Source organism: Primulina huaijiensis, chromosome 3 (assembly GCF_012295235.1).
Source record: "Primulina huaijiensis isolate GDHJ02 chromosome 3, ASM1229523v2, whole genome shotgun sequence".
NCBI classification, from domain to species: Eukaryota; Viridiplantae; Streptophyta; class Magnoliopsida; order Lamiales; family Gesneriaceae; genus Primulina; species Primulina huaijiensis.
The window spans coordinates 28,609,032-28,632,092 of record NC_133308.1 but is presented as its reverse complement, the minus strand read 5'-3'; the positions used below and the strand labels follow the sequence as shown (position 1 = coordinate 28,632,092).

At 32.3% G+C, this 23,061-nt stretch overlaps 3 protein-coding genes and 1 pseudogene across 3 annotated transcripts; 3 read left to right on the top strand and 1 right to left on the bottom strand.

Moving 5' to 3' along the window:
• Positions 1-260: 260 nt before the first annotated feature.
• On the top strand, positions 261-2,190 carry LOC140974412 (uncharacterized). The gene is made up of 2 exons (XM_073437847.1): positions 261-527; positions 600-2,190. Exons 1-2 carry the CDS (start codon positions 353-355, stop codon positions 1,619-1,621), a joined length of 1,197 nt encoding a protein of 398 aa, XP_073293948.1. The 5' UTR covers positions 261-352; the 3' UTR covers positions 1,622-2,190.
• A 10,798-nt stretch (positions 2,191-12,988) lies between these two features.
• LOC140974411 (uncharacterized) lies at positions 12,989-14,026 on the top strand. The gene has a single exon (XM_073437846.1). It carries the CDS (start codon positions 13,130-13,132, stop codon positions 13,832-13,834), a length of 705 nt encoding a protein of 234 aa, XP_073293947.1. The 5' UTR covers positions 12,989-13,129; the 3' UTR covers positions 13,835-14,026.
• Positions 14,027-14,492: 466 nt separating this feature from the next.
• Positions 14,493-17,574, top strand: LOC140974410 (probable galacturonosyltransferase 9; annotated as a pseudogene).
• A 2,826-nt stretch (positions 17,575-20,400) lies between these two features.
• On the bottom strand, positions 20,401-20,727 carry LOC140972659 (protein GLUTAMINE DUMPER 5-like). The gene has a single exon (XM_073435036.1). It carries the CDS (start codon positions 20,725-20,727, stop codon positions 20,401-20,403), a length of 327 nt encoding a protein of 108 aa, XP_073291137.1.
• Between the last annotated feature and the right edge of the window lie 2,334 nt (positions 20,728-23,061).

The following is a 23,061-nucleotide window of genomic DNA, read 5'->3' as shown; positions in this document are numbered from 1 at the left end:
AGATGCAATAATTATTCATTTTTGATAGAATAATCGAAAGATAACATATTCAGATGTGACGTTTGAGCTATTATACATATTAAAAGATTTTAGTTCACGATTAACTTTTTTAGGTAAAACATTTTATCCTACAAATTTGATGATTTTGAATAAGCAAAGACTAGAAAAATATCTTAGTCGACGTGAAAACTAATAAAAAAGACAAACAAAAGTTTCTCTTCTATTTAGTATTTATATTTTTTATCACACAACGAAACAAACAAAGAGAAATAATTTTGGAATAACATTTTTAATACAAAAACACGAAAATAAACAAACACGCCGCGTCTCTTCTTTACGTCAAATTTCTCCAATGGCGGAGGTCTCTAATCTACACGGCCTCAACCACCATTCTCTGCCGCTTTCCCGGCGCTCCTTATCATCCACCGCCACGAATGTGCCTCTGCAAGAAGAAGCCGTGGAGGAAGAAGAACTCTATCGTCATCGCGACCCTTTATTTTTTAATTTCGATTCATTCTCCTCTCCAGGTAATCCTTCAAACCCCACATTTTTGGACGATTACACCAGTTCCTTTAATTTCGAGTTTGAGGCAAACGCAGCTGAAAACCTGGATTCTGAATACGAGGACCCGAATTGCTTCTTCTTCGGAGGCGAAGAAGATGAGGAACAAATGAATTTCGTCACAGATCTATTCGAATCGCGTGAAACCTACTTGAGGGAGGACCCGATCTGGGAGTTTGATTCAGAACCGGTGGACGTTTCGGGCCTTGAGTTCGGGTTTGGTCCGGGCCTTGGGTCAAATGGGGGCCTTCGGGTTGCGGACATGGATTCGGAGTCAGATTCTGAAGAATTCGAGGTGAATTCTGGTTTTTTCAACAACGATGATGATAATTATGATGATGGCTTTGAGGTAAATAATGAGAACTATCATAGCGCAAATGAGCGGGAAGAGTTTGAATGGGAGGAGGTGAGTGAAAGACTCCATTTTGACGAGGTAGAGAATTTGAATTCTGTTATTGATAGAATCGAGGAAATCTCCGTTTCTTCAGATATTTCTTCCTCAGACGGTGGAAATTCGATGTTAGGTGATGCTATGCGAGAAGAAGATGAAGGAAATATAGAATGGGAAGTGCTGTTGGCAATGAATAATTTGGAGAGGAATTTTGAGCTGGAAAATTCTGCAGAGAGTATTGAGGAGAGTGGGATTCCCCATGGCAATCTGCGGGATCGTGAAGATTATATTTTGGCTTTGGAATATGATACCCTTTTCGGGCAGTTGGTAGAGAATGAGAATGCTTTAAAGGGTAGTCCCCCGGCTGCTAAATCCGTCGTGGAGAACCTGCCTTCGGTGGTGTATACAAAGGAGGTGGTAGAGGAAAATAGTTGTCTGGTTTCTTGTGCGGTTTGTATGGATGAGTTTGCTGTTGGGGAGAAGTTGACGAGGATGCCTTGCTTCCATTTATACCACGGTGAATGTATTTTGCCGTGGCTCCACAATAGGAATACATGTCCTGTTTGTCGATATGAGTTACCCACGGATGATGCAGATTATGAGAGGAGGAGGTCTGAGAGAAGAGGAGGTGGTGGACTTTCTGCTTCAAGGCTAACGATCTTGAGGTAAGGTACAATTTTGGACTTTTGCGTTGAAATTGTGGATTAATATGAAAAATGTTTTCTTTTAAAGATAATAGATTTTGGATAGTTGGGGGTGTGTTAATTTAGTGTTGTATATAAAATTGGTGAAGCCGCAGAGTTTACTATGGATTCGGCTGTCATGTTGAATATATGAGTTTTAGCTGATTTGCTTATAATTCTTTTAAAATCGCAAAGCTGTATGTTGGGTCATATGAGAAGACGATCAGTTGGATAGCCGGGTGTTTCCTTCTGGATTTACCTGCCTTTTGATGGTTTGCCGGTCTGGACTATAATCAAGGTCGAATTAGTTGGTGTAAAAATGAGATGCAGGTTTGCAGTCGAGCCCCTACCCCTATTAATAATGGGATAAGAAGATAATGTTAGAGACCGGTTTTTACTGGATGAGCTATGTTTGATGTACATATTAGGTTTGTGTTCGATATATCTTAGCATCTTATGACCGTTTGTTGAAACCATCGAAATTGCAAACTTTTTTACTGCCCGTCTTCAGTTCATGTTCTATTGTTATGAATAAAGTTTCCAATTGTTCAGTTACATCGATGTTGATGCTAGCTCGTGAACTTTACTATGTTGCGGGTAGTCTTACCTGCCATCCCTTCTCTATCTGTATTTATAGAATAATGGGACAAACAACTCTGAAGTGCGAGTAATCAATCGGTATGAAACTACAAAACACAATTCATAAGATATCTACCTAAATGTCTCTCTCATAGGAATACACTTAATACAGTTACTGGTTTCTTCTTTTGTGGTTAACATGCGGCATAAAGTCTTGTGTTTGAAATATGGTGCTTCTATGGTAGTTTGATCCGAAAAATCTCAAACAGGCCGAAGCAATCTCATACGTTCCTCCAAATCTTCGTTCTGGTCGACTGTCCCGATAATCAAATCTCAAGGATACATAGTCCATATTCAACATGAAGACGACTAATCCGTACCCACTTTATCTATTTCATGTCAAAACTATTCATACACTAATACTCTAGCTCAGCAATAAGGTTCAAAAGTTGCCTTGATTTATAAACAGCTTTACCTTGTTCAGGTAAGAAGATAACATCCATTTGAACACTTTACACTAAATATTGGTGCCTATCGTGTTTTACCTGGTAGTGATGTACATATGGAATGGTTCTAGGATGCACGAGCTAACGATGATAGTGACCGGCTCAACTCGCCCTCGTCGCTTTTGACACCGAGACTAATCAACTGAGTAATCGATTAGCTACCTTATCTCATCAAATAACTTATTATGTGGGGAAAAATCAAGAACAAAGGGCAAAATACTACCAACATAGGCATTTATTTACCATGGGTTTCTTTTCTTGAGTAGCTGCAAATATAATAGTTCCATCATTTTAATGATATTTATGATCAAATTATCTTTTGCATAAATATATATATCTTTTGCATAGCTTATAATTTTTTTGTAATCATGAAATTAATTGTTTTCATTTTATTATAATATATATCTTGTTTTTTTATTAAGATAATAATGGTTTTCAATTATTACATGTATTTTACTAGTTATGTTTTTCTGAAATAATTTAAAGGCTAGATATAACGAAATAATGCAAATAAATATTTTTGAACCTATTTTGGAATCTATGCCATTGGTTTGATACAAAAATCATATCAAAAAAATTCAAACCAAATGGATTTTTACAAATATAATTTTTTTTTTCAATTGTAGAAATATTTTACTTAATCTTTTGTGATATAAAGTAATTGATCTTATTTATTTCTTAAATTTGTTTTCTATTTTTAAGATGGTGATATTAGAATTTTTTCAAGTTGAACTAATACATTGTGAGGATTTTTATTCTTTATGCTAAATTTATAATGTAATTATTACATTTTATATTTTTATATAAACGTTGTCTGTTTATAATAGTTAGTAAATAAATTATAGTTAAAAATAACCAAAATATTTCATTTGTCTTTATAATAGCTAGTAAATAAATTATACTTTAAAATAATAATATTTCATTTGTAAAAAATTAAAGTTTAATGTCGATCATCCAAACAAAAAATTTGGTTTGTATTTATGAATTATTTGGTTTGCTATTTAGCAAAACCGGTAAGTCGAGTTTTTATTAGAACCCGAACTGATCCAGTTTTGCTGAGTCGTCCTAAAAAAATAAAAAAGAAAATGTCAAATATGTTCATGAATGGTGGGGACAGCCACACAAACTTGGCCTAATCATGACTTTACCTCTCGCGAATGGCTGCATTTACACACTAATTTATTTGTATTAATTTAACTACTACTTTTTGCACGGGCCAGACACTTTTTAATTGCTTCCTTTTAATTTTTTTGTCATCAGAGGATTCAATATGTCAATATCTTTCGAGTTGAGCTCGACTCGAGTTGTGTTCATAAAATACTCAACTCGAGAAAAATTAATATAACTTGAGCTCGAGATCAAACTCAAACTAATAACTCCTATTTTTGAGCCCGAGTTCCAGTATTAAATTTTATTTATAACACCTTTTAAAAATTGAGCAGCAAAATAGAACGTAAGATGTCTTTTTTATATATATATATATATAAAATATGCTATCTCAAAATTGTTAGTTTTCATTAAATTTTTTGGCAATGATTTAAATATAGGGGAAATTGGTGAAAAATCCTCAATCAAAACATTTATTTGGGTTCACTCCCTACCCACAAAATTGTGGTACTATGTCATACAAATTGTGGTACACTTCATGTGGAAATGTGGTACTAAAAAAATACCCAGAGACTGAACACAAAAAAAAAACGGCGGCTGAGAAGTTGAGTCCAATTTCCCGTTAAATATAAAGTATTCTGTCATTTTTTAAAAAATATTTTATATGCTTATATTTATAAATACATCACTTTAACGCGTCATATGTTATTCATAAAAAAGTAAGTCCACCCTGAAATTATTTTTTTTTATGAAATGATATTAATTTTTTAAATAATATCATATATATAAAGACAGTAACATCGATTTCTAAACATTCTTCGTTATAATACTAGTAAAAAACACACAGACATTACATAAAATTAAACTATAATGAGTTCATTTTTTATTAAATGATAGAAATAAGTTATTAATAATTATATTTTAATCGATTTAACTCCTGACGATATACATATATGTGTGTATATACATTCATATATATGAAAAGGAGAGTATGGTGAAATAACAACATTTTATAGTTTCAAGTGTAGATAAAAACACCCTTTTATTTCTTTATTAAAAAAGTATGGAAAATTATAATTTCGATCATGTATATTTATGTTATTTTTATTTCTTCAATTTCAGTTTTAGTTCATCATCATCATATTTTTACAATGTTGGTTCTCTTTCCAACGTGTTGTTGATGTTGCGTCGAGTGACGTTGATATAACACCTATGTGATGATGTACAATATTATATCAGCATTCCTGGTAAATAAAGATTAATTTTGCTAAAAAAATTCAAATATTTTTCTCATGAAACCCCAAAAGATTAAATTTAAATATTCATTAATTAATTCTGCTTGAACAAACGTATATATCTCTCATAAATCCTAGCTTGATTTCTAGGTAGAATTATTTTATTCTTATCATATCTATGAAATATTTTGCAGATGAATCACTAAATTGTGATGAGTATTGCTTATGGAGGAATTAAATAGAGTGCAAATAAACAAGAGTTGGCTCCACAATGTGACCAATGCCCACTCAAAAGGGTGCATATATATCCCCTCAAATATTGCAATTGTTCCATCAAATTCAACATCATACACCCCACAATACAAACATTCTCTTTTTTTTTTTTGTTAAGATCCAATTTCCCATCACAAGAACATACCAAGTTGAGAAAACTACACTACAAAATAACAAACCAGACGTTCAATATAAACAGATCGAATAATTTTTCAAGAGTTGTTTACTCACTAGGTATTATAAAATTTAAATATAATGATTTTTTAGTTGATTGTCAATGCGAACCCTTTTTCGTTTTTTACTATGTCTATATTCTATATTATCTATACTATATTATGATAAAGAGTGTGTTCGGAACTTCATATGATATCTAGCTAGGCCAAAATAATCGATAACATGGATAATATCGACCCATAAAATTAATTTTTTTTAACACCAATTATAGTAAGTGTTTTAAAAAAAACCAACATAAATTTGCCCTTTTTTTAGCTCATTTAAATATACTTTTAAGTTTTAACAACCAAACAATTATATATCCCACAAAGTTAGTGGATCGGGAACTTGTCCCAAGTACGTACGTAGGCACACTTTCGTACTAATGCGTACAAAATAGTTCTAACAATCAAACGCACCACCCACAATTTTTTTATGATATTCTTATATCATATAAAATAAATGTCGCCTAAGCTGGCAATGCCTTTAAAAATATTTATTCATTACACACGATATAATGATATAGAATTGAGTGTTTATCGTTTTACTAAAAATTACATTGGTGATAACAATACAAGTCAAATGTTTTAAATCATTAAACAACTCAGACATCATGTTCCGATCGTTCTCTCAACAGAAGTAATTATAACATCCCATGAACAATCAAACTCTCGATAATTGCACAATTTGGAAGTCCACGAAAATTGAATATGTGACATTTATTCTAATATCAATTGTATGATCAGTGCTGTGGTAATTATACAACTCAACAACCCAAACACATTATGTATGTTTGGATAGTCAATAGAACAATTATTGCACCCTATTTTTTTAATTTAAAATGTGTATTTATTAAATAATATATTATATCGTCCCTGTGTCATAGACTAAGTGTTTGGCACCCTGACTAAGTGATGAAAGACAAAGTTAATAACCCTAATTAATTAAATTAATTAAGATTTAACAATTACGTTCGATGTTAATGAAACTTATCCCCTATTAACCCGGCTTCTGAGCTTTGTTATGTACTACCTCATGATATAATATCAAAATCTTAAGATATAATAATAAAATATTATGATATAATTATTGTAAATATCGTCGTACGATATATTAATCGTAAATTTAGTATTATTAAAAATATATATAATTAAAGTGGAGTGCATACAACGTAGTAAAAAGTTGGCTATATCAAAGGTATGGTATATTCAATTTATATATACATTTTGAATAATTAAAAGTAATACAATAATCAGACAACAATTATTTTCCAAACTTAATTCTGGTTAACTACTTATCGTATTCCATATTGTTCTTAAATAAAAAATACTATTTTAATATCTTTTCTTTTTATTTAAGTTGATCCTCAAATGTCCTAAAGGGATAAATATATTTTAAAATTATATTATTTTTTAAAAATACTTGTGTGTGTATCTATATTTTTATAATATATTACTAAGTGAAGGTCTTTACAACAACTAGTAACACCATTTACCTATAAATATCGCATTTTATACTCGTGTATAGCCTTATTTTTATATATAAAAAAATTTTATTCTAGAAAAAATTTTATTCTACATAAATTATATTATACACATGAAGAATTAGGAGGAATTAATATTGTAGGACCAGATTTTTCTTCTTTAATAGTTGGTATTAATGATTGAACTCAAATATTTTAAGACGTACAACAGTTCAAACATCAGATTTTGATCTATCTCCTAACAATAGTATTTATTGCGCTTCAACAATCTCTCTTAATAATTGACTCGTTATGATACACGAGAANGTCACTTTAAATCCCACCTCGTCCGTTACTTACGGGCCCTGTCCCTATTCATTAGATTTCTTCCACAATTTTAATTTTCCCAAAATCTTCATATACAAAATAATTACTCCGCAACATTAAAATAAAAATATAGTTGTAAATTATATGCTGGTGGGTTCAGATAAACGAAACTTGAATAAATTTGAGAAAAATACGTTATAAATTTCTGAAATGTTTTATCTAAATAAAGTCAATGAGATTTGGTGGTTTGCTTTTTTACAATTAGATTTCGCATTCAAAATCTCGTTTCAAGCTTAGTATTTTTTAGTATCAGATGAACTATAAGTTATTGGACAATAATTATGAAGTTAAACGAGAGGTTATAATGGAAAAAATGATGAGATACGGGCACGATTTTGAAACATAGATAAGATATGGTGACAGAGTTGTGCCTTGAGTGGGTTTTAATAATTTCTATCATTCACGTCAAAAAGAACAAGGTTTCCAGCCAACCCTTTCTTGTTCTTTTCCTTTGCCTTGCTTTTATATATTTTGTATTTTTTTTTAGAAGATAGGAATAAATTTAAAAAGCAAAATGTTTTTTAGGATAAAGTTTCTTGTGATACGATTAATCTGTGAGATGAGTTGACATGATTCATAATTATCATGAAAAAGTAATATTTTTGTCATAAAAATGATATTTTCATAAGTTGAGTTGGGTTGAACATCTATCTTACAAAATTACCTTATAAGAAATTTGTTTGTTTTTTAGAGTAAACACATTAAAGTCCATGTAAAGTATTTGTAGTGGTGTGTGTTTTTGAAAGTTTTACATATTACAAATAGACTAATTCGTGTGCTTATATGCTTTTAAATTAATTATGTTGTTTTAAGAAGGTAGTATACATAATACACATACGTGCGTGTGTGTGTGTACATGTATACATTGGTCGGTGCAATTTACAAAAAATTAAAGAAATTAAAACGCTCCATTGAAATAAAATTTAAAAGCAATACCTTAAAATAAATAAAAATTAGCTCAACCACTAAATTTAGTTGACGGGAAAATTATAATTTTGGTTGTGCATATTTTTTTGACTTTGATAATATATATTGTCAAATTTCAGAATTAATAATGAATTTTTCGATTTTTTACAATGTTATTTGTTTTTATGCAAGAATGTTGATGCGGTCGCAGTACACATGTATGTGGCATGTCAGTGTCGTATTTGGAATACATTTAAGATCTTTATAATTTAAAATACAGTATATCTATTATATGATATTATTATTTTACATGATATAACGTTTTTTTGGTCCAACCGTCCGGTGGAAACAGTCCGACATATTGAACCGTTTTTTTAAGATAGACCGTTTTGATAACGAGTTTGATTATGAAAACATGGGGAATAGTTGGATAACTATTTTATAAGATACATCGATCTTTATATTAAAACAAGTAACAACTAAACATAAACTTCGCTTCATGTAGACATATGTAACATAAATTAAACAAAGAAGCGAGCTGAAATTCACGAATGTTGTGTTTGAATTGATGAATTTCAAATTTATTTTTGTTGTTTAATGAAATAAGACCATAAACTTCAAATTTATCATTTACATGCTTTTATATTATTTTTATTTCATATTAATTATGATGAATTTCAAGTTCACCCAATTATGATGTCATTCTAAATTTATTATATTTTTTATTATCAACATATAAATAAGTAAATTATGAATTTAAGGTATGACATATTGTTTCATGGTAAATAATAAAAATATAATTAAAACCATAGATTTCAAATCAATATCCCAAGATCCACCCGAAGATTCCATGGTAATTTTTGTATAGTCGCCATTACCATTAACATAATGAAAAAGAAAAAACGAATAGGTTTAATCCCTCTTAAAATCGAGCCAAATATTTAAAACTTTGTCGAGAAAGATGATGTATTGTGAGAACCGAATCTTCAATGGAATAATTAATAAGTTGTAAGGAAATTTTTAGCATAGGATTTTTTTGTAGTATTTTAAATAAGGTTATGCTTATGGGAAATATTTGTTGGAAATCTTTGGTATCAAGTTAATAATATTTACCCTAATGCATGATTATTTCGAAAATTGGAGTAAGGAATCGACAAGATTTGGGATATCTTAATAATTAGAAGAATTAAGGCATGATATTGAATAGGATTTTCGAAAATCCTACAAGGTTATATGCCTAATAATTGTGGTGCATGGACAAGGAAGCTTTCAAGGTATTGAGAAGCAAATCAACAAAATTTGTTCAAAAATAAAAATAAAAAAATCATTCCATCCCTTACACCTAGATTTCGAACCAAATTGAGAGCAATGGATTAAGGAATAAATCCCCTCACTTGGCCTCAATATTTTCGAAAATCAGCAAGGAAGATTGGAGTCAATATTTTGAGATTTGGCATGATTTTTGGTATGATTTGAGTACCAAATTTAGCTCCACCATCCTTCCCTATAAATAGTCCATCAACCCCTAGCATTCTCTACCCCATAATTTCAAAATTCTTGGCTGAAATTTTCGAGAATTTCAGTAGCATTCCCTAGCCGAAATTCTGCTGAAAAGTCGTCCCAAAGATAGGCTAGAAATCGAAGCCGACGTACTGTCCGAGCAAGAACGAGAGGCGACTCAATTCCCGAAGCCAATCACCTACGTTTTTAGCATCAATAAACTGTAAGTGGGCTGTTTTAAATTCGGTTTTATGCCTATGAAATTTCGTTTTCTTGGTTTTAAAAATTCGGTCGAGCACTGTCTCCCGTCTATACGTTTTTATGAAATTTGGATGCGTTTGTGTTTTGACCCTGTGAGGATTCCCTAAAAATGGGTGGAATTCCAACATATGGCCCTTCACGGTGGGATAGAACCGTTTTATGACCTCGCCCCCTTAGAGGATTAAAACTTAGGGACTGACGTCAGTAAACCGTTAAAGGTGAAAAATCGCAGTGTTATTATGTTATGGATATGATGTTACGATTATGAAAAACATGTCGTAATTATATGTTATGTTTTCGAAAATGTTATAAAATTTTATGTGGTGTTCGAAATTCCCTCATTTACTGAGTATTTCCCAAAATACTCACTTCATTACAACCCTTCCCAGATAAGCTCGAAGAAGAACTCGAGGAAGAAGAGTTCGAACAGTTCTGGGGATGGTGAACGTTCGAGAATTTAGATTAAGCTTAAAGTTATTATGTTATTTAGTTTTACGTTTCCGCATTAAACTATGTTATTTTTGAGATTTCGGTATTGTAAAGACAATTGCTATTTCATTTGAGACTATGATATATAAACTGATTTCGGTTTACACTGTGCTGCAAAGGCTTGTTGTTTTGATCGTGTGATTGTTAAACAACATCGGTGTCAATCCCGAGTTTCGAGGCGTGACATGTATAAATTGTATTTAAACATATAGATATAATTAATATATTAAAAATATTTATTATAATGTATGCTTTAACAAAATTAGGTCTCATAACATATCCTTCCATTGTTTATACTATTCATTAGCATGATCGATTATAATTAAATCACATTCATTGTACTTATCCCTCTTTATGATTAACATATTGCCCATTACAAATCTACCATTAATTAAACACTAATTAAAAAAATTATCACCCCTTGGAAGAATGGATAGGAACTATCGTTAACTTTCATTNGCACTCATGGCTATATGATTTCCAATAATAGAATGATATAAAACTAACATATGACAATTAACAAAAATCTGAAAAAGTTGTAAAAAGTCAGTGGGTTTATAAAATACTTCGTTTTTAAAAATCAGACATAAAACTCTTAAAAAACGAGCCAAGTGCTCGTCGGGTTTTTGGAAAATACAATGTTTAGAAAGATAATTGATTTTATATAATTCATTGTTTTTTTTTTTTTTACAGAAGTGCTAGATGCAATTTATCAGAAATAATAAAAAATAAAGAAACATAACTTAATTATGTTCTTTTTTTTAAAAAAAAATATGAATTTAATTAGTAATGATTTTTTTATTAAATAACTTATGCATCTATTAAAAACATATAGCGAATAAATTATTAATTTGGCTGACCATTATTATTTGATTGACTTTTCACCCCATACCATTTTCTCACCGAGTTACAAAATTATTTTCTATGACGTAAGCATCTTTTCCTTTTTGAAAAGATTATCCACAACAAAAATTAAATAATATGATCTGATATAAACTTCTATTAAATAATGTTATTCCAATGACTCCATAAAAATCAACTATGAAATCATATTATATTTAACTTTTTGCCTTGCAACTAACATATTTTTTATTTTAAATTTTGTTATTAGTCTATTCATGTCGTATTAGTTCATTCATTTGTAATTTTTTTTTGTAATTTTAATTATTTTTAATTTGAGGGTTAATTTGACATCGAAACAGCAACAATGACCAGTGTCACATCAGAGAATTTCGATGACACATAATAATTTTTTGATATCATGTCAATATTTGGATGAAAAAAAATTTAAATTGAGAAAAAGAATGAAAATTATTCGATTATATCTGTGAATTAATGATTTTAACGTTATTCAAGTGTCTATGTTGAAATTGTTTGGGATTGACTTCAATTTCATAAACTAGACCAGTCAATGCTGGAAAAAGTTTTAAATTTGGTCGAAAAATCTTCAGTACTGGAAAATATTAATTCCGGATAACAATTATTATTATTTTATCCTTTTAAAATTTTTAGTAAAAAATACTTATTTTGAAAATAAATTTTTACTTTATAATTTCATATTTTAAATTATATATGCATAGAAGACAACAGGTAAGATCTAATGGACTAATGGTGTTGTCCGTACTAATTTAGGAGTTTATTGCAAAAATAGAAAAAAAATTTTTTTATATCGAATGGCATTCCACTGCCATAGGTGAGCTCACTAGCTTTGCGTAGATCCCCCCTAATCATAATATCTTCTTTACTAATATTGAGATATTTTTATTTCTAAAATTTTATACATTTCCTAAATTCAAATATTGGCTTTACTACATAATAATATTGAATATTCTTGATTATTTCATCAAATTTCGATATTAATTTCAACATTATTCTAATATATNCCCTGGCCCATCTCTAGTCCAAATGGAAGACAAGCCCATCAAGGACCCAGGTATATATTGATACCATGGATGAGCCCACTACCCCTGGCCCATCCCTAGCCCAAATGGAAGACAAGCCCAAGGGCCCAGGTATTCTCCTATAAATACCAGGTTTGAGCGTATGATAAAAAATTCACTATATTATTTTCAGCATCGCCCTTAGCTGCTCCCCTATATATCCTCAGTCTCTGACTTGAGCGTCGCAGGGGCTACGCCAAGACACCCTCTTGGCCCCCTTCTAACGGTCTTATTTGTGATTTCAGGCTCAGGGTAATTTTTAAGCATGCGTCTGGATTAGTGACACGTGCCGGAAGCAGACCATAAATTTTTCGTGAGTATCATATATATATATATATATATATATATATATTTATTTATTTATTTACAGTTTTAATCATTTTTTGTATGTCACGTCGACATGTACGGTGCTATGTAAATACTCAGATAGAAGAGAGAATAAATCGCAAAACAAAAGAGGGAAATAATGAAAGATATGAGACTCAATTTCAATAACAAAGCATACTCAAATCGTGAAGAAACACAAATATAAAGAAGGAAAAACATTTTTTTTCCCTAATGAAATATTCTTGACACACATTATTTATTATTTTGGATTATCCTGTGTGACACAGGCGTAGGTATCCTGGATTAAACATGGAGCAAAAAGTTTCTCCATTTTCATCATCTTCTCCATACTATAAATTCACATCTTCGATCACGTTTCACTTCGTCTTCCACCTCCAACTTCTCCTCCATTCAATCCAGATATATTTTATTCACCATATATATTCCTCTAAATCCAAAGCAATGCAATCCAGCGAATTTTCAGAGCTCCGTTACCCTCTATTCCCTCAACTCCCGTCCCAGTTCCCGCCCCAATTCCCCCTCGCCGGAATCAACCCACCATCCTACCACCACCACCACTTCAACTCGCCGTGTCCGAGCCATAACTTAATCCAGGAACTCAGCCCCCAACCAGTCACTTGCTGTTTCAGCAGCAACTCGACTTCCGACGAAGGCGACGAGCAGCAGCTGAACATAATCAACGAGCGGAAACAGAGAAGGATGATCTCGAACAGGGAGTCCGCGCGCAGGTCGCGTATGCGCAAGCAGAAGCACCTGGATGAGCTCTGGTCGCAGGTCGTCTGCTTGAGGAACGAGAATAGCCAGCTCGTGGATAGACTGAACGATTACTTGGAGCGCTACGATCAAGTGTTGCAGGAAAATTGTCAGCTCAAAGAAGAGGTTTCGGAGCTTCGTCAGACGATCGTTCACATGCAGCTGAACAGCCCTTTTGAAGGACTTCCGGAGCTTGACTATGACCGATCCATGAAATCATCCCGCTTTATGAATGAATAAAAGTGTTCAGATCGATTAAGAGTTGCATGGAATTTAATTTCTCATATCGGAGGTGTGTAGTACTATATCAAATGGACTACATACTATATGATATCAAGTTGTCGTATCTAAAGTAACGAGTTGTATAAATTCTGGAAATGGGAACCTGCCTAGCATTATCTCCTATCAGTTTTGGCTTCGGATAGGCTAATGTTATTTTTCTATACATAAAATGGGGTTCTTCTGTTCAATATATATATATATATATATATATATATACATCCTTCAATAAATATTGTCTACATTCAACTGAACATACAACATCTTTGTGCTAATAAATTGTATACATTAAATTCTATAAATGACACGTTGTGTAAATATTCAGCTGAGCATAGAATAGCTATATTCTTTGTATTTCAATGCATAAGGGATTACTATTTTTTAAAAACAATATAAACAGTGGATTCATTAACCATAATTTTCTCAAAAAATAAATAAAAAAAGAAAAGAGAGAAGAAATTGGGGTCTAAATAGAAATCAGTAAAGCTTGTGGCCGTATGTTCAATTTAGAGGCAATAATGGACCACCGAAATCAATTAATTATTTTAAAAAACCAACCGACGTCGATCGGGGTCGAGTCGAACCGGCTACTGGTCTCCGTGTTCTTTCTTCTTCCCACTGATAGATCTCAATCCCGTTTTGTTTACTCTGTCGCTCTCTCACACACACACAGAACACCTCTCATGTAACTTTAGCCCTAACATTATACAACGTTTTGTATAATCCACTCGAAGAAGGAGAGGATCGATTAATTTGTGGTTGGACGATCGTGATGGCGGTTGTGGTCCGCGGTGGTCGGGTGGTATCTGGTGGTGGATCCGGGATTCGAAGCTTTTTCAGCTACCGTATCTTTGTTTCCGCCATGTTTACGCTCCTGTTCCTCGCCACTCTCTCCGTGCTGTTCACATCTCATCCCTCCCACGACGAAGCCGTAAGTGCTAGCTTTCAGTTCGCACTGTGTATGTTTTATTTCTAGCTGTGTCTACATTTGTTCCTTTGTTTCATTTTCGTGATTGATTTCAGTTTACGTTGACAAGGAAACGGTGCGTTTGTTCTAGTTACGTGGAGTGTAGTTGATAATAATCTCTTTAGATTTTCCCTGTGTCTGTTTACTTCGAAATTTGTGATAGTATTTACAAGGACGTGGATTTTTTCTTACGAATTGGGACGATTTGAGTTTCTTTTTTGTTGATAATCATTATTTATGCATAGTTCAGGGATTAACTATTTAATTCGTACATTAGCAAGTTTTGGCAAATATGTTAAATGTAGGTTGCTTGACGTGTAGAAGGGAATACAACCCGATGAATTTGCATTGTTTTCTAAATGGAATCGTAAAATGATGTTTATTTAGGATCACCAGAGACTTCACTAGTTTCTGTGACTTCAAAGATTTCACTCGACGAGCATCTAACTTTGTTGCACATGCATTAGCTCGACAGGCTCTCGGTGTTGGGCATAATTTTGTGTGGGAGGCTGCAATCCCATTTTTTTACATTCTGTTGTACAAGCTGATGCCTCTTTTGATGGTTATATATGGAAGTTCTAGTNCAATCACTTTAATATCAACAAAATTATCAGTAATACTTGTCCTACACTGGAAATCTAGATCCAAATTATTTGCAGATAATGTACCATAGGGAACAGAATAGATTATTAAACTAATAAATATCTTGCTTGCTTTTATTTAGAATTAAATAAACTATCGCTTTATTCTTAGGTGTTTACAATAAAAAAAATCCAAGTGCCAAACATAGTATATAATTTTGGATTTTTGTCCTCGGGAAAATGTACCTAAAAGTATATGTTTTCTTCGATAAACAGATTATGGAGACAACAGGAAATGCATATGTAAAACGTACTTTTCTTGCATGGCAATCAGATCCACTGAAGACGAGGTTGGATTTGATAAAAAAATCAGGCAAATAATCATGTTGCCTTGGTGAATGCATATGCTGCTTATGCTAGGAAGTTGAAACTTGAGATATCTAAGCAGCTTAAGATGTTTGATGACTTAGATAATAATTTCTCGGAACTTAAATTGAATCCGAAGTATGTCACGGCATTGTTTGAATTCAATGGGCCAATTGATGAGGATATTTTGAGGCAATTTGAGAAGGAGGTTAAAGATAGAGTTAAGGTGGCTAGGTTAATGATTGTCGAGTCAAAGGAGTCGTATGACAATCAGTTAAAAATTCAGAAATTGAAAGATACAATATTTGCTGTCAAGGAGTTGCTGGTGAAGGCCAAGAAAAATGGGGCTTTCACCAGCTTGGTTTCTGCAAAATCGACTCCCAAGAGTTTGCACTGTCTTGCCATGCGGCTCGTGGAGGAGAGAATTTCACATCCTGAGAAGTACAAGGATGAAGAACCCAAACCTGAGTTTGAAGACCCGAGTTTATACCATTACGCCTTATTTTCAGATAATGTTATTGCAATCTCTGTGGTGGTAAACTCTGTTGTTAAGAATGCAGATGAGCCATGGAAACATGTTTTTCATATTGTTACCGATAGGATGAATTTTGCTGCGACAAAGGTTTGGTTTAAGATGAGGCCGATTCAAGGCGGGGGCCATATTGAGATCAATGCAGTGGACACTTTCAAGTTCTTGACGCCATCATATGCACCAGTACTTAGACAACTTGAAACCACTAGTCTGCAGAAGTTTTACTTCGAAACCAGGGCAGAGAATACCACTAAAGATATGAGCAACATGAAGTACAGAAACCCAAAGTATTTATCAACGCTCAATCATCTACGGTTCTACTTGCCTGAATTGTATCCAAAGCTGCACAAGATTCTGTTTCTGGATGATGACGTCGTAGTTCAGAAGGATTTGACTGCCTTATGGAAAATTGATATGGATGGAAAGGTGAATGGTGCGGTTGAGACATGCTTCGGTTCATTTCGACGCTTTTCTGAATATTTAAACTTTTCCCATCCTCTGATCAAGGAGAAGTTTAATCCCAGGGCCTGTGCCTGGGCATTTGGCATGAACATGTTTGACCTAGATGCTTGGCGTCGAGAGAAATGCACCGATGAATACAATTATTGGCAAAATTTGGTAAGCTCTATATTTAGTTTTTTATCCTTGCTTGTTTCTCGAAAAACTGTCAGGAAGCTGTGTATTTTTCCTCAGTTTTCAGACATACTTGATGATTTTTTTATTGATTGATGAATAATCAGAATGTGGACCGTACATTATGGAAATTGGGAACATTACCTGTGGGGCTGCTTACTTTTTACTCTACTACCAAATCATTCGACAAGGCATGGCACGTCCTGGGTCTTGGGATCAATCCGAGTATCAGTATGGATGAAATTAACAAAGCTGCGGTGATCCATTTCAGTGGAGACATGAAGCCTTGGCTGGACATTGCCATGAACCATTACAAACATCTCTGGACAAAGTATGTCGATAATGAAATGGAATTCCTTCAGATGTGCAATTTTGGCATGTAAAGAAGCATATCGACTTCAATTCAGACTGAAGAAATTCGAGCCTTTTTGATTGTTCATCGCAAGTTGTAACTTTCAAAGAAAAGGTTTTAGGCATTAATTTCTCTTACATTTTTGTTCCACTTAGTTGCTATTTTGTGCTGTTATTTGGTGGCCTGAAGCCAAGATTGATCATGGATTTATATTCTGAAGCATATTCTTTGTACAAGATAGTTTATATACCATCTAAAACGATTANTAAAGATGTGCCTGGTAGGAATTGTGTGAAGCAACCAATCAGGTGGCTCAAATGAAGATGTATTCTTCAACGATTAACTTTTTTTTTTTGTTTCTTGTTATTTGTGCTAGTTTTAAAAAGCTTTTTTACCTGGAAAATTACAGGATATTTTTTTATTGTTCCAAATCAGTTGTTTCAATAACTGCTGGTTTAATCATATGCTTTGAGACCTGTCCTGAATCTCTTCGGTTTCACCTCCTCACGTACTAACACACATCTGAAACGGTAATTTTACATGTTGTTATCCCCGAAGCTCCGTTCATTTTCCGGAATCGTTGAGGCCCATGCATTTCATATGTTAAAGCACTTTTGTAAACAGATCGTTCTTGCCAGAGTAGAATTGCTCTGTGAAATTGTACTGTACAGCAATCTGTGCTAGTTTACACCCCTTTGTTTAGGTTAATCTTATTTTGCAGTTGGTGTCACGTATGGTCGAAAACACACTGTTAATACAGAATACTCACTCCGTTGATATTAAAACGAGAAAGCCTAATGTAGTAGGAGTCGAGAAATGGCGTCCATTGAAGCTTGTATTCTCTGTTTGTGAAGTACCAGTGGAATATGCCATACGTGGATCAGTACTAAAGACAAGACAAAGGTGTTGAATAAGAATGATGATTATTCTTGGTGAAAAAACCTGATCCATTGCTTTTGCGGGTCCTTTCCGCGGCGTATTACTACTGTTGTAACTAAAGATCACAAGGTTCTTCCATTAGCGATAACGATATTCTTCTAAGGGCAGCTTTGTGTGTGACCAGAGAAGCATATGTGCTTGGTCATTTCGATAGAGGGATGAATAAAAGCCACGAAATTAGAGGATGTAATATTGCTTTTTTAGCTCATAAGTTGTGTTATGCTCCCGTGGAACTTGTTTTAGGTGATCGTGAGGATATATAATATCATATTAATAAAATATCACACTTTTTAAATGGTATGAGAACAATGGAACAAAAAAATTTCAATTTGAGATCGGCTCAAAAAAGTTCAAATATGTTAAAATTTGTCTCGAATTCGATAATTTTGAATATGAATGTATCCCTGGTTTTTTCATTGACAAAGCCTGAACTCGTACTAATATACATTGATATCAGCTCTTCTTTCTAAAGATAAGTTTAGATATTTAAGTTTTTATTGTTAATTATTGTTAATTTTTATTTGTGATTAATAAACTAATATGTTTTCGTTCCGCCAACTCATTTTCCGAAATTTGCCATTGTTCTGAAAAATTAAAATTAAAAATAAGATTATAGCAAAACTGTCATATCATAAAATTCTTATACGTATTTTAAATATGATATTTAGAATCCATGGGATAAAATCGAAGTAAAAAAAAATTAAAACCAAATTCTTAGAGATATTTTTAACTAGAATATGACTGACTTATCATAAAATTTCAATTTTATTTCTCTATTTTTATATTTTTTGCGAGTTTGACCCTTTCAATCGTTGATGTGACGGACACGTATAGTGACACATCATACACCCGATTAAGAATGACAAAAATTATTAAAAAAAATTAAATATATATATATGAGTAAAACTCAAGACAGAAGATAAAAAAACAAACATATTAACGAATTTTTCCTTAGAAAATATTTACAAATTGTGAATAAAAACCTGAGTGGCCGTCTCACGGATCTTAATCTGTGAGACGGGTCAACCCTATTCATATTCACAATAAAAAGTAATACTCTTAGCATAAAAAGTAATACTTTTTCATGGATGACCCAAATAAGAGATCCGTCTCACAAATACGACCCGTGAGACCGTCTCACACAAGTTTTTGCCTAAAAACCTAGTATTTAGGGCAATGTTGTTGAGTGGCATCCAAGAAATACGCCTCCGCCGCAGTGCAGAAGCAAATGAGACCCGGAATATCCAATTAGAGATTCGTTTGTCCGCCATAAAAGCAAAAAATAGCCTACAAGTAAAGGAACTAAAGAGCATTAATGATACGACCACAGGTGTCTCCCATTACTCACAGTGTGTGTGTGTGTGTGTGAATCCATTTTTCTGATGAAACATAACTTCTCTCATGCCATCATTAAATGTTTGCGTACTCTCGCCGCCGCGTCAACCTATCTCTCTTCACAAAAAAAAAAAAAACTTTTCGATTACAAGAGATACTCCATAAATTACTTTTTTTGATAGAAAATTTCGCCTAATTTATTATGTAATGTGCACTTTGTTCGGAATAATAATAGATTACGTTTGATTTAGACAAGGATTGATCTAGGAGAGTCGTCTAAATTTTTTTTTTTATCGATTCAAACACAGTATTAGACGAAAGAACTGAATATTGCTTAGTGTTAACAGAGATAATTGCATTGTAAGATATACGATAATTACATAAAAGTTCTATGTTTTTAAAGTTGTAGCATCTTTCTCATCGAAAATTTGTTAACTTGCACAAATATTCATGACCAATTAATGTTCACTCGGTCCAATGGGAAAAAGAATTTGTAGAAGAAAATTAACTGATGGAATTATGACTTGGATGCAATTAGAATTTAACAAGTTTGATTGAATCATTTGTAACTGAACAATTGCTTGGTAAAACATAAAGAAAGAAAGAAAGATAGAAGAAATAAACTTTCATCAGATCAAAATTTCTTGATATAACCCCAAAACAAAAATCTACTCAACTCTAAGCTCTTTAATCCATTTACATTCCCTGATAAAATCCATGGAAATTGGAAAAAACCAACAACCCATTATTATTTCAATCAAGAAACTACTCTGATCTAAACACTACAACACCAGAAAAATTTTCTGCCAAAAATCTTGATCATCAAGGCAGCTGTTTGGCGCTGATCAAGAAAGAAGAAGGGATAGGAACTGCGAGTTGGGTCGGATTATTATCTCCGGCCATGATCACCACAATCTTTGGCGTGTTGTCGGCCGCAGCGACGGTGGCGGGTAGCTGAGTCGCCTTCTCTCCGTCATGATCGGCGGAGCGAGAGGAGGATTTCCGGTAGGAACAGGCTAAGATGATCAAGGCTACAGCGATCAACAGAAGCATCAAGCCTAAGCCGCCGAACAAGTAAGGCAATGGAGAATTCCAGTTCAAGAATCCAGAGGGATTATTTTGTGCATCTGTTGTTGATGTTGGCCTCATATCTCCCACCTTTTCTGTGTGTGATTTTATGTGTTTTTTTTTTTTTTTTTTTTTTTNGTTGGTGTTTGTGCAGATTTTGATGCCATAGAACATCATCCATGGGTCTAATTGGGACAATTTTTTAAAAAAAAACTAGAATAAGGATTATAATTATTTTGATTACTTCTATTCTTTTTGGTTAATTACTTTCTATACTTAACCATATAAGTAATAAAATTCGTTTGGGACAAACATGTCCAACACTTTGGATAGAGGCATCACTCAAAGTTACGGAAATTTCAATTTTTGGTGATATGTTATCAAATTTTAGTTTTAATCATAATCTTTATATTTTTTTGACAATTTTAGTATTTTTTAAATCGAAAGGATTGATGTTACATTATATACGCACATCAAAATTGGACTAAAAATAGTCAAAAAATAATGCAATTATTTGAAAGAATATTGTTTGTTACAATAACTATTCTTGCTACTAAAACAATCGAAATGCGTTGTTCGAACGGTTAAACTATTTACAAGAATTTAAGTTACATATTACCATCATGCAGTATCAACTATAACATTTGTTAATACAATAAGCGACCGATCTTATATATCATTTACTTTTTTAGATTATCACCATAAGTTTCAATAACTTCGAATCATGTTATTGGATGTTTCAAGAATGTTACATTAAGTTAATTGATCTTGCCAAACCTAACTAATTATTAGTATTAATTAACTTTGGTTCACGTTACTTTTCTTTCCTTTTTATTTTTTATTTTTATTTTTTGGTCTTATGGTTAGCGTGACTCAAATTCGGTATCTAAAATTTAAGGAATTTTTTGAATGATTAGTTTAGTATGAGATTATTGTCAAATCAACATGTAATCGGATTAATTAATCAGAAAATTAAATAAGTAACAAAGTGGGCAATATCGCAATTACTATCCCTGTAATATATATATATATATATACACATTATAAATAAAACCCTTGTATTAAATATAAATATAAGTATCTGCAAGAGTTTATTTTAAATATTTATCAATTTTTACATATAGTTTTCAAACATTTTATTAAGTAGAAGTTTGGAAACATTTATGATAAGTTATCGCATACAATCCGATATTTTAAAAAATAGGAGTCTGATTTATACAAGAGTTGCTTTTGACCAATACTGCACAATTTAATGCAGAGCATTACACTTTGTTCTTGCTCATCTGCGATTTTCGCCAGATTACATATCCGAGGCGCCACATATTTAATCGCTTGTACCAATTGAGGATACGACCATAATTTTTCCAAGGCAAAAAGAACAGATAAAGCAAAGGATATATCTTATATCATCAATTATGTTGCACGGAATGGGTAGTTGTTTTTAAATATATAATTTTTTTCTAACATTGTAAATCACGATCTCGATGGATCTATTTAATATTTAACATTCTAAATTTTGATCTCGATGGATCTATTTAATTCTGTATAAATTGGTCATATTATAAATTAAATATCTTCTTATTAGAAATTTTGAAACAAGTTGATATCATTTGTCAAACACCGTTGGCAAATGTGAACACTGGTTTTGGACATTTTGGCATTAATGATTAAGGGAAATATAATTTATGTATTAAATTTGTTTCTTAAGATCAATTTTTCCTTATTGATATATTTTGAATATTTAATTATGGTTTTGTCTGTGATAATTATGCCAAGATTTTTGTGATATTGTATCTTTGTTTAAAAAGAGTTTGTTTATAATAGAACTATTACTTTTCATATTGTGTAGATTTATTTGTTGATAAAACCTAGGGCTATAAATAAGATGATTCATGACATGCAAATGGTGTGATTTATAGATAAGCACATACATACTATTGTAATTTTGCACGTCATAAACTTTAAAGAAAATAATCTACAAGTTGCTGTTGATCGAAGAGTGCTCAATCCACGTATTGCCGTGATTGTTGAAGACATCTGCAGACAACAACTGTGAAGGAGTTGGCTGAAAATTTGTTTTGTTACTCCAGTTTTTGCATCGCGTTTTGCTTCCTTATATATTGTTTTTAATGTGGTTCTTTGTTTTAGGAAGCATATGATTTTCTCAACGTGGAAATTAGTTTTTGATTAAAATCACTAGTGATAGTTTTTGTGTAAACTCGTTGGTTTTCTAGTTATTTTTTTTCTTGCCCTGAGACACCAAATACTTGCGCAAAATTTATTTTGTTCCATTGCATTTACTTAAAGTTAATTTGTGTTACAAACTTATATATTCTGCTGCATGTTGTCTGAAATTTTGTAACATTTCACATAACACTTAATTCTGATAAACACAAACTTATGGTCATATACTGT

Coding starts and splice junctions, on each gene's coding strand:
- LOC140974412 (XM_073437847.1), top strand. CDS start 353: ATGGCGGAGGTCTCTAATCTACACGGCCTCAACCACCATTCTCTGCCG. Junction 528..599: donor CGATTCATTCTCCTCTCCAG/GTAATCCTTCAA, acceptor AGGCAAACGCAG/CTGAAAACCTGGATTCTGAA.
- LOC140974411 (XM_073437846.1), top strand. CDS start 13,130: ATGGAGCAAAAAGTTTCTCCATTTTCATCATCTTCTCCATACTATAAA.
- LOC140972659 (XM_073435036.1), bottom strand. CDS start 20,727: ATGAGGCCAACATCAACAACAGATGCACAAAATAATCCCTCTGGATTC.